General features: G+C 47.2%; 1 protein-coding gene across 2 annotated transcripts in view; it reads left to right on the forward strand.

Annotated features, from left to right (window-relative positions):
- The window catches only part of Prkca (protein kinase C alpha), a 410921-nt gene that overhangs the window by 349409 nt on the left and 48295 nt on the right, over window positions 1-13217 (forward strand). For both annotated transcript variants that reach the window (XM_052759458.1, XM_052759459.1), the window contains 2 exons: window positions 7846-7983; window positions 10616-10789. In XM_052759458.1, the coding sequence (XP_052615418.1) occupies window positions 7846-7983; window positions 10616-10789 (312 nt within the window). The remainder of the gene's footprint in view (window positions 1-7845; window positions 7984-10615; window positions 10790-13217) is intronic.

A 13217-nucleotide genomic window follows, 5' to 3' on the forward strand; every position in this document is an offset into this window, starting at 1 on the left:
TTTGAGAATCTACAGGACATGAGACAAAAGTAAAACTGCACCCCAGAGGCCCATCCCAGCCACTGCCTGCCATTCTAAATCATAGCCATACATTCATTCATCTGAATTTCATGCCACAGCAGCAGAGGTGGGTAATGATGGAAGAGACTATTTGGCCTGCCTAGCCAGAATTATTTACTGGCCTTTGCTATAGCGGGAAGAGTGCTAATTCAAAGCCTAGAGTTTGGGCTTCAGAACCAAGGAAGGGAATGAATCTGGACATGTCACTCAGACCCCTCGTCTGTAACCTGAACAGCCTTATGTCACTTGTCTCCATCCTTCTGAGACTGGTTGCACCCATTCTGGGTCCACCTGGAGTGCAGGAGGATCAGCCTCTGCAGCCAGTGGATCCAGGGTCCTGTGTTGGGAGAAAGTGGCATCCTTCTCTTCCTCCATAGCATGAACAACCCTGTGAAGGGGTGGAGGTAGTGGAGTTGGCTCTGGAGACCACCACAAGGTTCAGACATCCTCATCTACATGCAGGCATCTTCCTCATAGGCACTTTCTAGGGCTGACAGACTGTCTGTGATCCTGGAGAGAGTGACTAGTACACCCCTGAGGTTTGCTTGCTGTTCATCTGTGACTCCCAGCTTGGGAAGAAAACTCCAGTCAACAGGCACTGACAGACATCCATGCGGTCAGGAGGAAATGGTGACGAGGGAGGTGGCCTGCCCTGGGGACAGCTGTGTGCCTTCTGTACAGATGAGCTTTCCTTCTGCTGTAACCACGCAGGCCACAAGCCTTACAGACATGACCCATTGCTCACAGCCCTCTATCCCAGGGGGTTCAGGGTCACGGCAGCACAGATTTGGTGTCTGGTTCATAGACGGTTGCGTGTTCCTGTTTCCCTAGAAAGCATGAGACCCTTTCAAAAGGACACCCCCATTATTACTGTGGAGCCCTAGTGACTTCATTGTCTCCTCACACTGTCAGATCAGGGGTGAGGGTCTCCACATGTGAATTTGGGGCATATGGATGAGTATTCAGGCCATGCCACCCTTCTAAGACTGTTCCTTCTAGCATGTCAAACATGAAGCCCACAGGTCTTGTGAGCATGCACAAGGCTAGAGATAGCTGTGAATGTGACCTCACACAAAATCATCACCTTACTTAAAACATTAAGAGGTGTTTGCGTGTGCGTGTGCGTGTGTGTGCGCATGCGCGCGCACGCGCGCGCAGATGTGGTGTAATTGTTTTTAAATCCAGTTGTGAGGCTACAGAGCAGTGGTTCTCAACCCTCCTAGTGCTGTGACCCTTTAATATAGTTCCTCATATTGTGGTGACTCTCTGACCATAAAATTATTTTCATTGCTACTTCTTTTTATTATTATTAAGAAATTTTCTATTCATTTTACATACCAACTACAGACCCTTTCCTCTCCTCCCTCCTCCCTCCTCCCCCAGCCTTCCCCCTCCCATTGCTACTTCTTAATTGTAATCTTGCTACTATTATGAATCATAATGTAAATATCTAATATGTAAGATATCTGATAGGCAACCCCTGTGAAAGGGTCTTTTATCACCATAGGGGGTCACGACTCACAGGTTGAGAACCACTGCTCTAGAGCATGAACTTGGAGATAACATCTTTTCCCAGTATCAAAAGGTGGACACACCTGACTGAAGATGGTCCCAAAGCCAGATCTGAAAGAACGCTGCTAGAAGTCCCAACCAATAATGTATACCGATGTCCTAGAAGAAGTCAAAGCTTGTCTTTTGGAATTGGTGTGTCCTGACTCCTTGGGTTTCCCACCCCTTCTCCCCGATCTTCCCAGATATCCTTGTACAGTCGCCAGTGGATGCCACCAGCCTTGCCCAATCCAAACCTTAACCTGATGACTCTGCATCGACTTGGAGTCTAAGAACAAGAGAGAGATTCAAACAGAAAATGGTGCATCTGCCTGCTCTAGGAACAGTGAAAGGCGTCCGACGGCAGGGAGTGAGAATTCCCTAACACGTGTTGAGGAAATCCAGGTTCCAGGGGGCTTCTGTACCTGTTAACTGTGATGTGAAAAACGAGAGATTGCAGGGCATCTGTAGATTGTTTCCAGTGATTGTCTCTAGCTGATAAAATCATAGGTACTTATTTCTTTCTTTTAAAAAAAGTATGCATCTTAAATTTTTCTAAAATACACATATATTGCTTTATTTCAAGAAGAAATAACTCTGCCTTTTAGAAAATGTTATGTGAAAAAAGCACTTATTCATTTGTTCAGAGAATTTGAGGTATGCTGTATCCCACACATGTCCTATGCTCTGGAGTTAGACCAGAGAGAACCAGAGGAGAGGGGTGACTTGTTCACAGAGCATAAAGAGACCAGGAAGAGCAGAAGGAAACACAAACCACAGGAAGCAAGGTGACAGGGACAGCTGACAGGGCGAGTGGGGGATCCCAGATGCTTAAGGCATCATTTGTAGACTAGAAGGAAGGTAGGTATGCCTATGTGGGTCACAGGAGGCAGAAAGAATAAAGGTCTCCAGGGGGCAGCATGCCTGGCCTGTTCCAATAAATGACAAATGAGTTCGCCAGAGAACAGCAGGCTTCTCATCTACTTCACTGTGCTGCCTAAGACCCATAATACCCATTAAGTAGCATCCTTTTAACCTGTTGCCTAGCAACCGAGTAGCAGGACTAGATGTCAGGACTCATTGCTGTTCGGAAATACGGGCACTAACCTAGCTGACAGGTCCCTCTAGCAAGCCCTCCCTAAGTCCTCACGATTTGCTTCAAAGCACTCAATTGCTCTGAGCCAGTATTGCAGCATGCATGGGTGAATCCATTTCCTTGAGGGTAAGATTTTGTGCCTTGGTTCTGTACAGCACATCTGCTTCCGCTAACTCTATCCTGCTTTGTGGAGCAGTGCTGAAATGCCTTGTCAGCATTTTCAACAGGAAAAGAAAAAGGAAAAAACATGTAAAAGAAATCCATAACAGTTTATGTGCTTCCATGGTTGGGCACCACTGACCTGTCACCCCTGGAATGTCAGACGTAGAAAGACCCTTCCACAGCTCTCAAGTCCAAAGGCAGTCATTATGTCACACTGCAAATAGTTTTGATAAATACATTCATCAAAGCCATACTCGTACTAACTCGAGAATCAGAACATTTCGAGTGGGGCAGAGTGGAGTTAGACACTGACCCGCACTTCAGAGGTTACCCAAATGACCACCGGGAGACTTGCTCTCATACTTCAATGGAGGTCCTAGGCTTGGATAAACCAGAACTTCTTGTCACAATTTCCAGGCAGAGAGGCATGGCGTGAAAGCCAACAAGTGATGACGGTACCACATAACACTGGGTCTTTGGGGTCGCGTTGCTTGCTTAGCAGAGCCAACGTACGCTCAATGCACACAATTCAAGCAAGGGAAGGTGTCGTTGGCATTAACTTAGACCTCCGCCATCGCTGCCACCAGAGGTCAAATTATCCCAGCTCTGCTGCTGCAGATGGTTTAACCTGGTAGAAAATGTGTCTCCCACCACCCTATCCTTCAAATACCTAATGTAAGTTATTACTTTCGTTATCATTATTTTATGGATTTTAAAGTCAGCAACTTATGTAACCCAGGCTGCCTTGAACTCCTGGTCTAGCTCCCTCTGCCTCCATGTGCAGAAACTGACTTCAGGTTTATACCATCACACCCCACAATGCAAGTCATTTGGCATGGAACTTGTCCTGGTTTTAATTTGCAAACCCTGTATTAGTGAGCTGAGTGTAAGGAGTCTCTCACATTGTACAGACAAGTCCTTGGACCCAGGAGGGGACCACTTATATAGACTTGTGACTCACTTCCAGTAAACACAGGCACACGAGGATCTGGGTTTGCAGTGTTCAGATTCCTGTCATATGGTTTGCTTGTCCCCAACTCAACCTGTAGCACTTCAGGGGCTACAAAATGCCTCTGCAGTTCCAAATGAGATTCAGTATTAGTTGGTTATCAGCTCATTTCCTTATGAGGGGTGGACACTGGCTAGTCTCAGAGCCTGGGAATCCAGGTGGCATCATGAAGCCAGGCTTGACAAATGTTCAGGTTCCATCTTTTGAAGAATCCGAATTCCCCAGGTGCAAGTTATTTTAGTCAAAGCCAATAGCACATGCTATGCTGTTAAGGACAAAAGAAGAGAACATGGGAAAGTTCTAGCATTTAGAATTACCTTGTTCTCTTTTACAGCATCGCACATCAAGGTTTTCATTTTTCCCTTTTTTGAATAATTTCAATGCTGTTTTGTTTTGCTTTGCTTTATTTCCACACAGGGTTTCTCTGTGTAGCCCTGGCTGTCCTGGAACTCACTCTGGAGACCAGGCTGGTCTCAAACTCAGAGATCCTCCTGTCTCTGCCTCTGGAGTGTTGGGATTAAAGTTATGAGCCATCATGCCCAACGATATGCTTTTTCTATAACACCTTTACCTATAACCTATAACCCAGTAGTTCTCAACCTTCCTAATGCTGCAAAACTTTAATGCAATTCCTCATGTTGTGGTGACCCCCAACCATAACATTACTTTCATTGCTATTTCATAACTGTAATTTTGCTACTGTTAAGAATTGTAATGTAAATATCTGATATGCAGGATATCTGATATGCAACCTGATGAAAAGGTCATTCAACCCCCTGCTGGTTGAGAACCACTGCCTTAACTGATCTTAGTCCAACCCTGCAGGGGACTTGATATCTAGATGCTGCAGAAATCTCCATTTGCTCTCCCGCCACACCCTCCCCTGAGAGGCTGTGAGGTCCATGGGACATACACAGCCACTAGACAGAGCACAAGCATGAGCAAGGGCCACAGGGAGTCAGTCCCTATTCCATTGCTGCAACAAAATACCCAAAGCTAGCCAGTATATGAATTAAAGAGGGTTATCTAGCTTATGGTTCTAAAGGGTCAGAAGTATGAGCCAGTGTCCGCCTGCCTTGTGGTGAGAGCCGACATCGGGTAGAAATGGAAGGGGGCTTCTGAGCACTCCCCCTCCTGTCACTGCCTGAGGTCACCCTCTGCCATCTGACTCCTGTTTGCTCTCACCACAGCAGGGCATCTGCCCATGTTGGTCCCTGTTTACATTGCCATAGTAAAGGATGTCAGCAGGTGGCAATGGGCTCCGGCTGTATCCCTACACATACACACATTGATTCGATTTGCACTCGGTGAAGTCTGCACTACACTCCAACAGCCAGAGTAATGTCAACAAGATGCAAGTCAGGAAGGGCAAGTCTCTCGGTCCTGCTGGGAAGCCGGTTGCCAAGCAACCCATTCAGAACCAAGAGGAAGGAATGGTGGGCTCGGAAGCAGAACTTGTTATGGGATGGCTGTGCCTTCTAGTATGTGGTCCGGGGAAGAAGAGAAATCCAGCTGTTCACAGCATCTGGTCTCTGGCCAGGGACCCTCCTAGAAGGCCTCTAGGACTGTCCCTAAATCACCCCCAACACAACACACACAACTAACACAGTTGCTAAGTATCCCTGGCTATCTTCTCAAACTCCATAGTACTTTGAACCCCTCCTTCGAGTGGAACTTGCTCAAAGGCAGGCCCAGACCAGCAAAGTTGAAGTACTTATGGATTTTCTGCTGTGAAAGAAAACTCAGAATCAGAGGTTGCTTGGTGTCCTTATGCAGCAAGGCCTGCAATTGGCCGAATGGAAATGGCTCTGTAGGAAAACTGGGGTGGTGGGCAGTGCCACTCTGGATGGCAACACATGTATACAAATACCTGGGTCATTTATACCTCAGGACTAGTTTGGGCAGGAGTGAGATCTAACCCACCCCGTGGGCTGGGTCCCCAAGCAGCCAGCTGTCTATATTGAGTACAATTAGTGAAGTCTTGACCTGGTTCCCTCTAGCCTCCCTCTGTGAGCACAGATGGAATTCCACTTTGGGGGAGACTTTTCCTCCACCCGCCATGCCCACATTCCCATCCTAACACAGGGACTGCCTGTATTGGGTTGGTCTGTGGTCATGTCTGTGAGGATTGTCTTCGTTGATGTGGGAAACCTTTGATAATAAAGAAACAAACCTACAAATACACATTTTCCCCTAGAGCTGGGACCCAGCTTTGCCAAGGCATCTGTCCATAGTGAGGTCCCCTGGATGCCTCCTTACCTCCTCTGCCATCTACCCATTGACCTACTGTGGTGGTTTAAATAAGAATGGCCCCCATTGGCTCATCTATTCAAATGCTTAGTCACCAGGAAGTGGCACTATTTGAGAAGGATTAGGAGGTGTGGCCTTGTTGGAGAAAGTGTGTCACTGGGGGTGGGCCTTGAAGTAGCCAAAGCCTATGCCAGGCCCAGTCTCTCTGCCTCTCTGCCTGATGATCAGGATGTCAGTCTGAGCTGCTCCAGAACCATGAGTGTCACCATGTTTCCGCCATGCCCCCACCATGATGATCATGGACTAACCCTTTGAAACTGTAAGCAAGCCCCCACTTAATTGCTGTCTTGTGTAAGAGTTGGCTTGGTCGTGGTGTCTCTTCACAGCAATAGAACAGTAATGAAGACACCTACCCGTAGAGGTGTTGACCCCCTGAGTGAGAGCCTAGCTCCTACTACTGAGCTCAAACCCACACTTAGGTCTGCGGCGCTGAGGAAGAGGAGGTGCTCCCAACATAAAGACTGCATCTAAAGCAGTGGTTCTCAACCTGCCTCTTGCTGCAGCCCTGTAACACAGTTCCTCGTGCCATGGTGACTCCCCGCCATGAAAGTATTTTCATTGCTGCTTCCTAACTGTAATTTTGCTACTGATATGAATCATAATGTAGGAATCTAATATGCAGGATATCTGATATGCGACCCCTGTGAAAGGGTCATTCGACAACCAAAGGGCTTGGGACCCCCAGGTTGAGAACCACTGATCTAAAGCAATTACCCTTGCCCTTAAAATTGGGGCTGAGGCTGTGGAAGATGCACTAATGCTAGGACACTGGCTCGCTCTCATCATCACACAGACATTTCAAAACGCTGTCTGTCAGCGGATGTGGCGCTGCACCCGCTCTGGCTCCCCTGGTTCCTCAGGGGCTTCCTTGCTGACCACTGATGTATCAGTGCCCATGCATCTCGTTTGCCTTTTCCTTCTGCCGAGCCCCCTTCCTTCTCCCCGTTGGAGGTGAGAGTGGAACTCTCTGTGAGAGTCCGACACCAGCGGCCCCCTCCAGGGTTGTCACGCGGTGCGACTCCAGTGTGCAAAAACTCCTTCTGGTACCAGAGCATCATTTACCGGGTGTCCTCCAGGCTGACGTGAAGCCAGATGCCAGGAGCTGACTGTTTCTTTTCATCAGTCCAACTCCTGACTTAACTAAACAAACCCCTGTTCTTCCTGCTCTCTTGAAAGCAGCAATAAATCATCCTCAAAGCTCACCAATTAAGCAGCTCCTCTCTGGAGAACATTCTGCTGTCGTTTCTGCCTGGGTACAAATTTCCTACATATGGATTAATTTTGTTACAACTAAGAAAAACATCCACTCAGGGTCTCATTTCCTTGATTATGTTAACAGTCTCAAAACACTATTTACCCTCAAGAAGTCAACTTTCCATCCCAGAATCAGAATTCACCTGCCGTGGGCAGGTTCTTTTGAATGAACTCTCGGTTATTGTATGGAATTGTTAACTAGGTGAAGGCTGGAAGAGTATTACTTTGTAGATCTTCCCTAGGGGGATGCCTAGAGCTGCTGGTCATCACTCCTTACCCTCCCATTGCTTTTCTCAGCCTGTTCCTCACCATTGACATCCAGCTTATTAACAGCGTGCTGGTTTCTGTCACTCTTTCCTTGGGGGAGAAAATGACCAATGACTTTTCATGTTTGTGCTTGTTTCAGAAAGCCAAGCTCGGCCCTGCTGGTAACAAAGTCATCAGCCCTTCAGAAGACAGGAAGCAACCGTCCAACAACCTTGACAGAGTGAAGCTCACAGACTTCAATTTCCTCATGGTGCTGGGGAAGGGGAGTTTTGGGAAGGTAAGAAGGGAGGAGTTTTGCATAAAATGTTGGATCAGTGCTGCGCAGCATTGAGTCATATAGGCACATTCCTCACATAGTTTGGACATCATTAAAAACAACTAGAGTGTTGGGGAGATGACTCAGCAGTTAAGAGCACATGATTTCCTTCCAGAGAACCTGTGTTTGGTCTCCAGCACCCTTCAGGCAGCTCATAACCAACCACCTGTAAGTCTAGCTCTGGGAAACCCAGTACTTCTGGCCTCCATGGGCCCCTGCACTCACATGCACGTACCCCACCACACACATGCACACATCCATGCATAATTAGAAATAAAATGAACCTTTTTGAACAACTGTGCTGAGTTGCGGAGATCGCTCCGTCAATAAAGTACTTGCAAGTAGATCTGAGCCCCGTGAGGTCTACTGGTATGCACTAATAGCCCCAGCACCGGAGACAAGTGGGTCCTGAGGCCCAGCTGACCAGCCAACCGAGCCCACTTGGCCAGTTCAAATGCAGCAAGAGACTCTACTTAAAAAAAAAAAAAATGAAAAGAAAGAAAAGGAAAAAAATAAAATAAAAATGAAGGATGGTGTCTGAGGTTGTCCTCTAGCCTAAAAACCAGTATGAACATATGCATATGGTCCCTCGGTGTATTTATATGCAAGTGGGTGCACACACATGTGGGCACCACACACACACACACACACACACACACACACACACACACACACACACACAAAACTACAAAGAGTTCATTTGTGGTATCCCCTTTTCCCCATGTTCAGACTAGAGGACATGCTCCAAAATGCTAGTAGGATGATTGATTTTTACAACTAGAAATTGAACATGAACTTGCCCTAAGCCTGGGTGATTGTCATGGTGAGACCCTACAGTGGGTCCATATGGACTTCAGTCGGTGCTTACTGTGGCCCCAAACCTTGTGTCAGGCCCATGAACTGATTTTGAGCCTGCCTTTTTCTGTTTTTGTGTTCTTGGCCTTCAAGATTGCAAAGGTTACATTTTACTCTCAGAATGTTTCCAGAAAACATGAATATGAATAATTCCAGACTAACCCATTAAAGAATATTAAATATTCCCATTATCAGACAAAATAGCAACTTTGTGTATTAATACCCTACACTGTCTACAAACCTGGATACTTTAAAAAGTAATATGAATGCTGAAGGAATTTTAACTTGAAGTATCTTACAATACTTGAAATCCAGGTATAAAGTTTATGTCAGCCAGCTTTCTGTAACTATATTGAATTACTTGAAGTGATTTACTTATAAAATGTGAGGTTTGTTTTGGGTCATGGTCTTAGACGTTTCTGCATGATTGAGTGGTTCCATTATTTTGGTCGCTGAAAAGATAGTACATCATGGCAGGAATGTGTGCTGGAACAAACTTCCTCATCACTTCAGCAAAAAGGAAACAAAACAAGAAAAGAATATGACCTGGTACCACAGTGCCCTTCAAGGGCATCGCACACCCCCAATAACCTAAGGACTGTGATAGTTAGCTTTAATTGTCAATTTAACATAACCTAGAATCTCTTGGAAATGGAGAAGGGATTGTGTACATTGGTTTGGACTATGGGACTGTGTATGGGGGAATCATCTTACTTAAGTTAATTGATATGGAGAAACTCAGCCTGCTGTGAGAAGCACCATTCCCTAGGCAAGGCATCCTGAACTACTCAAGAGTGAGCTGAGCACAAGCAAGCAAGCAAGCATGTGTGTATTCATGTCTCTCTGCTCTTGACTATGGCTGTGATGTGACTAGATGTTTGACATTCCTGCCTTGACTTGTCCACAATGATGGACTGTAACCTGTAAGCTGAAATAAATCCTTTCTCCCTTAAGTTTTTTTTTGTTTGTTTGTTTTTGTTTTGTTTTGGTTTTTTTTGGTCAGTGTATTTTATCACAGCAACAGAAATAAAGCTAGAAAAGACCTTAGCTCCTACAGAGTCTCCCACCCCCCACTGTTTCAGGGTCTCTCACCTCCCACTATTACTGGGGTCTCCCACCCCCCCCCGATTGCTGGGGTCTCCCACCCCCCACTATTGCTAGGGTCTCCCACCCCCCACTATTGCTGGATTCTCCCACCTCTCACTGTTTCAGGGTCTCCCACCCCCCACTGTTTCAGGGTCTCCCACCCCCCACTATTGCCAGGGTCTCCCACCCCCCACTGTTTCAGGATCTCCCACCCCCCACTATTAACAAGGGTCTCCCACCCCCCACTATTGCCAGGGTCTCCCAACCCCCACTGTTTCAGGGTCTCCCACCCCCACTATTGCCAGGGTCTCCCACCCCCCACTATTAACCAGGGTCTCCCACCCCCCACTATTAACCAGGGTCTCCCACCTCCCACTGTTTCAGGGTCTCCCACCCCCCCACTTTTAACCAGGGTCTCCCACCTCCCCCTGTTGCCACACCAGGGACCAAGACTTCTACATGTGGACTTTAAGTAATGCTACCCACAATGCAACCACACCAAAATCCTTAGTAGTTTTTCCTCCCACACTCACAGACTTACACCAGCTGTTGCTGAGCTGTCCCCTGCCCTTGTTTCTCACACCCTCCACTCCTGCTCCCAGCACCAGATGCCAGCCCATCAGTGTGGAGCCTTCTCTCCTTCTCTCCCCAGGTGATGCTCGCTGACAGGAAGGGAACAGAGGAACTGTATGCCATCAAAATCCTGAAGAAGGACGTGGTGATCCAGGACGATGACGTGGAGTGCACCATGGTGGAAAAGCGGGTTCTGGCCCTGCTAGACAAGCCCCCGTTCCTGACACAGCTGCACTCCTGCTTCCAGACGGTGGTAAGGACCATGGTTTCTGTCAATACGCTTCCTCTTGTCTGGAGGCTGGGTCATGGCCTCAAGACCCTCTCATCCTGATAATTTAATTCAGTTTCCTTTGGGGACAAGCTGCCACTGCTCATCCTTCATTACAGTAGCATTTACATTATGTTATGTATAAGTAATCTAAAGGTGATCTTGTGTCGGTGGGCACACACACACACACACACACATATATATATATATATACATACACACATATATATGTATATATATATATACACACACATATATATGTATATATATATATATACACACACACACATGGATTACATACAAATACTAAACCACTTTAAATGAGGGGCTTGCACATGGGCAGATCTGGGTGTTCACTGGAGTCCTAGAAGTGGCTGTATGAAAGAGGTCTTCTTCATGCAGGCTCTATGCTAAGAGTTATACAGAACAGCCATAGATTCACAGCCCTGCCTTTTTTTTTAGTAAACCAGGCTGACCTCAAACTCAAAGGTCTACCAGACTCTGCCTCCCAAGTGCTGTGATTCAAGGTATGTACCACCATGCCTGGCCAGCCCTATTTTTAAAGACCACTGATTCAGCTGCCGAGCACAGAATTGGAACACGGAAACTCCATTTCCTAAGGAGCATGCCCTCCCTCGTATAACGACACAGTAGGAATAGCAAGTTGCTCCCTGCCCTGCAGCCCAGGAGCTGTGAAAAAGATCACAAGAAATAAATCCAAATTATAACATTTCCTGGCATGTGAGATGCGAAGTTTAGCATCTGAAAGCCACTCTCTAAGGACAAAGCCACATCCATCCACTTCCCTGTCACCTGCAGCTGCACCCCCGCTGTGAAGGCCAAGATGAGGAGTTACAAGAGACAGGCAAAACCTGCATCTCCCATCTGACCCTTTACAGGAAAAGGGTCCTTATAAAAGACCCCAATAACTCTGCGACCTTTGTCACAGAGTAAAATTAAAAAGAAAGAAATGTTCGTGTTACCAAGGCACTGTGGGGCTTTCCAGTCACCACAGAAACATACACATTAAGATACACCACAACGAGCCGGGCGTGGTGGTGCATGCAGAGGCAGGAGGATCTCTCTGAGTTTGAGTCCAGCCTGGTCTACAAAGCGAGTTCTAGGACAGCCAGGGCTGTTGCACAGAGAAATCCTGTCTAAAAAAAAAAAAAGTCAGGTCTCACTTCTCCAACAGCTATCATTATCTGTCATCTCATTTATAGATGCCCTGTGGTCAGAAATGGATCCGTGATTATTTCCCTTTTTAAAATCTTGGGAAACACCCTAAATGCCTTTGGATAGTCAGTCTCAAAATGAGGCATCCCCATGGGCATGGCTTGTGCTGGGGCTGCAGAGCCGGCAATGGCCACTGTGTGTCAGCCTCACACTGGTCACTCGGTCAGCTCCTGCCCCCTTCCCCCCCCACACCCACACACCCTCCACCCAGGCTGTCAGCTGCCCCAGCCCTCCGCCAGAGGCAGTGGTAAGATGGAAGGGGGAACTGCATCCCATTCCCTGACCCTATGGACGCTTGTGCAGCACTGGAAAGAAATGAAGGTGGCATTAAAGCCGGGGAGTGGAGCTCCCGAAGCCACTTCCGGCTGTTAGCACCGGCTCCATTGGTGGTCTCTCCCTCCCCAAGCTGCAGTTTAGTGTTAGTATCCACTTCAAGGGCGGGGTGTTTTCTCGAATCGAGCAGAGGTCAGCTCTTACCACGCTCTGTTGTGCTGTTGGTTATTTCCTCATTAAATTCCCTGGTCTCTCTCATCTGTCCCAGCATAATGTCCTCATAAATATGCAGACTTACTTGGCTCGGTGATGTATGCCCTCCGTGGGGCCAGCACTTAGCATACCAGTGATAGGGAAAATTTTTATAAAAAGGCAATATTTGTACACATTATGGAGGCAAAAGAACATTGATTAAAATTTCCATTTCTGGTGCTCCCCTCTCCCCTCCCCCCCTAAATATCGTAAGTTCGTGTAATTTATGAGTTCAACATAACCCAAGAGATATCCTGGATGTCGCAGGCCAGATTTTATACATGTGCACCACCGATAACATGGTTAAGATGAAATGATGGGCCCATGTGGAGTCTTCACACCACCACTAGCTTAGAGATATATTATCTGTACGGGAGAAGGCAGAGAATGTTTGAGGCCCTTACAGTAACAAGGTGCCTATGAAACCAGGAAGCAAGCATGTTATCAGACGACCATCACCTACAGAGCTATGAAAGGACATTATTCTTCTCAAGGTCCCCATGCCATAGGATGAGTTATGTATCCCCCACTGCTGGGGAAAGATTGTAAGAGTGCCCAACAGAGCAACCTGCCAGTGCCCCCCAACAGAGCAGACCTGCCAGCACGCCCCAACAGAGCAACCTACCAGTGCCCCCCAACAGAGCAACCTGCC

This window comes from Peromyscus californicus, unplaced genomic scaffold (genome assembly GCF_007827085.1).
Source record: "Peromyscus californicus insignis strain IS unplaced genomic scaffold, ASM782708v3 Scaffold_3__1_contigs__length_106647218, whole genome shotgun sequence".
In the NCBI taxonomy this organism is placed as follows: domain Eukaryota; kingdom Metazoa; phylum Chordata; class Mammalia; order Rodentia; family Cricetidae; genus Peromyscus; species Peromyscus californicus.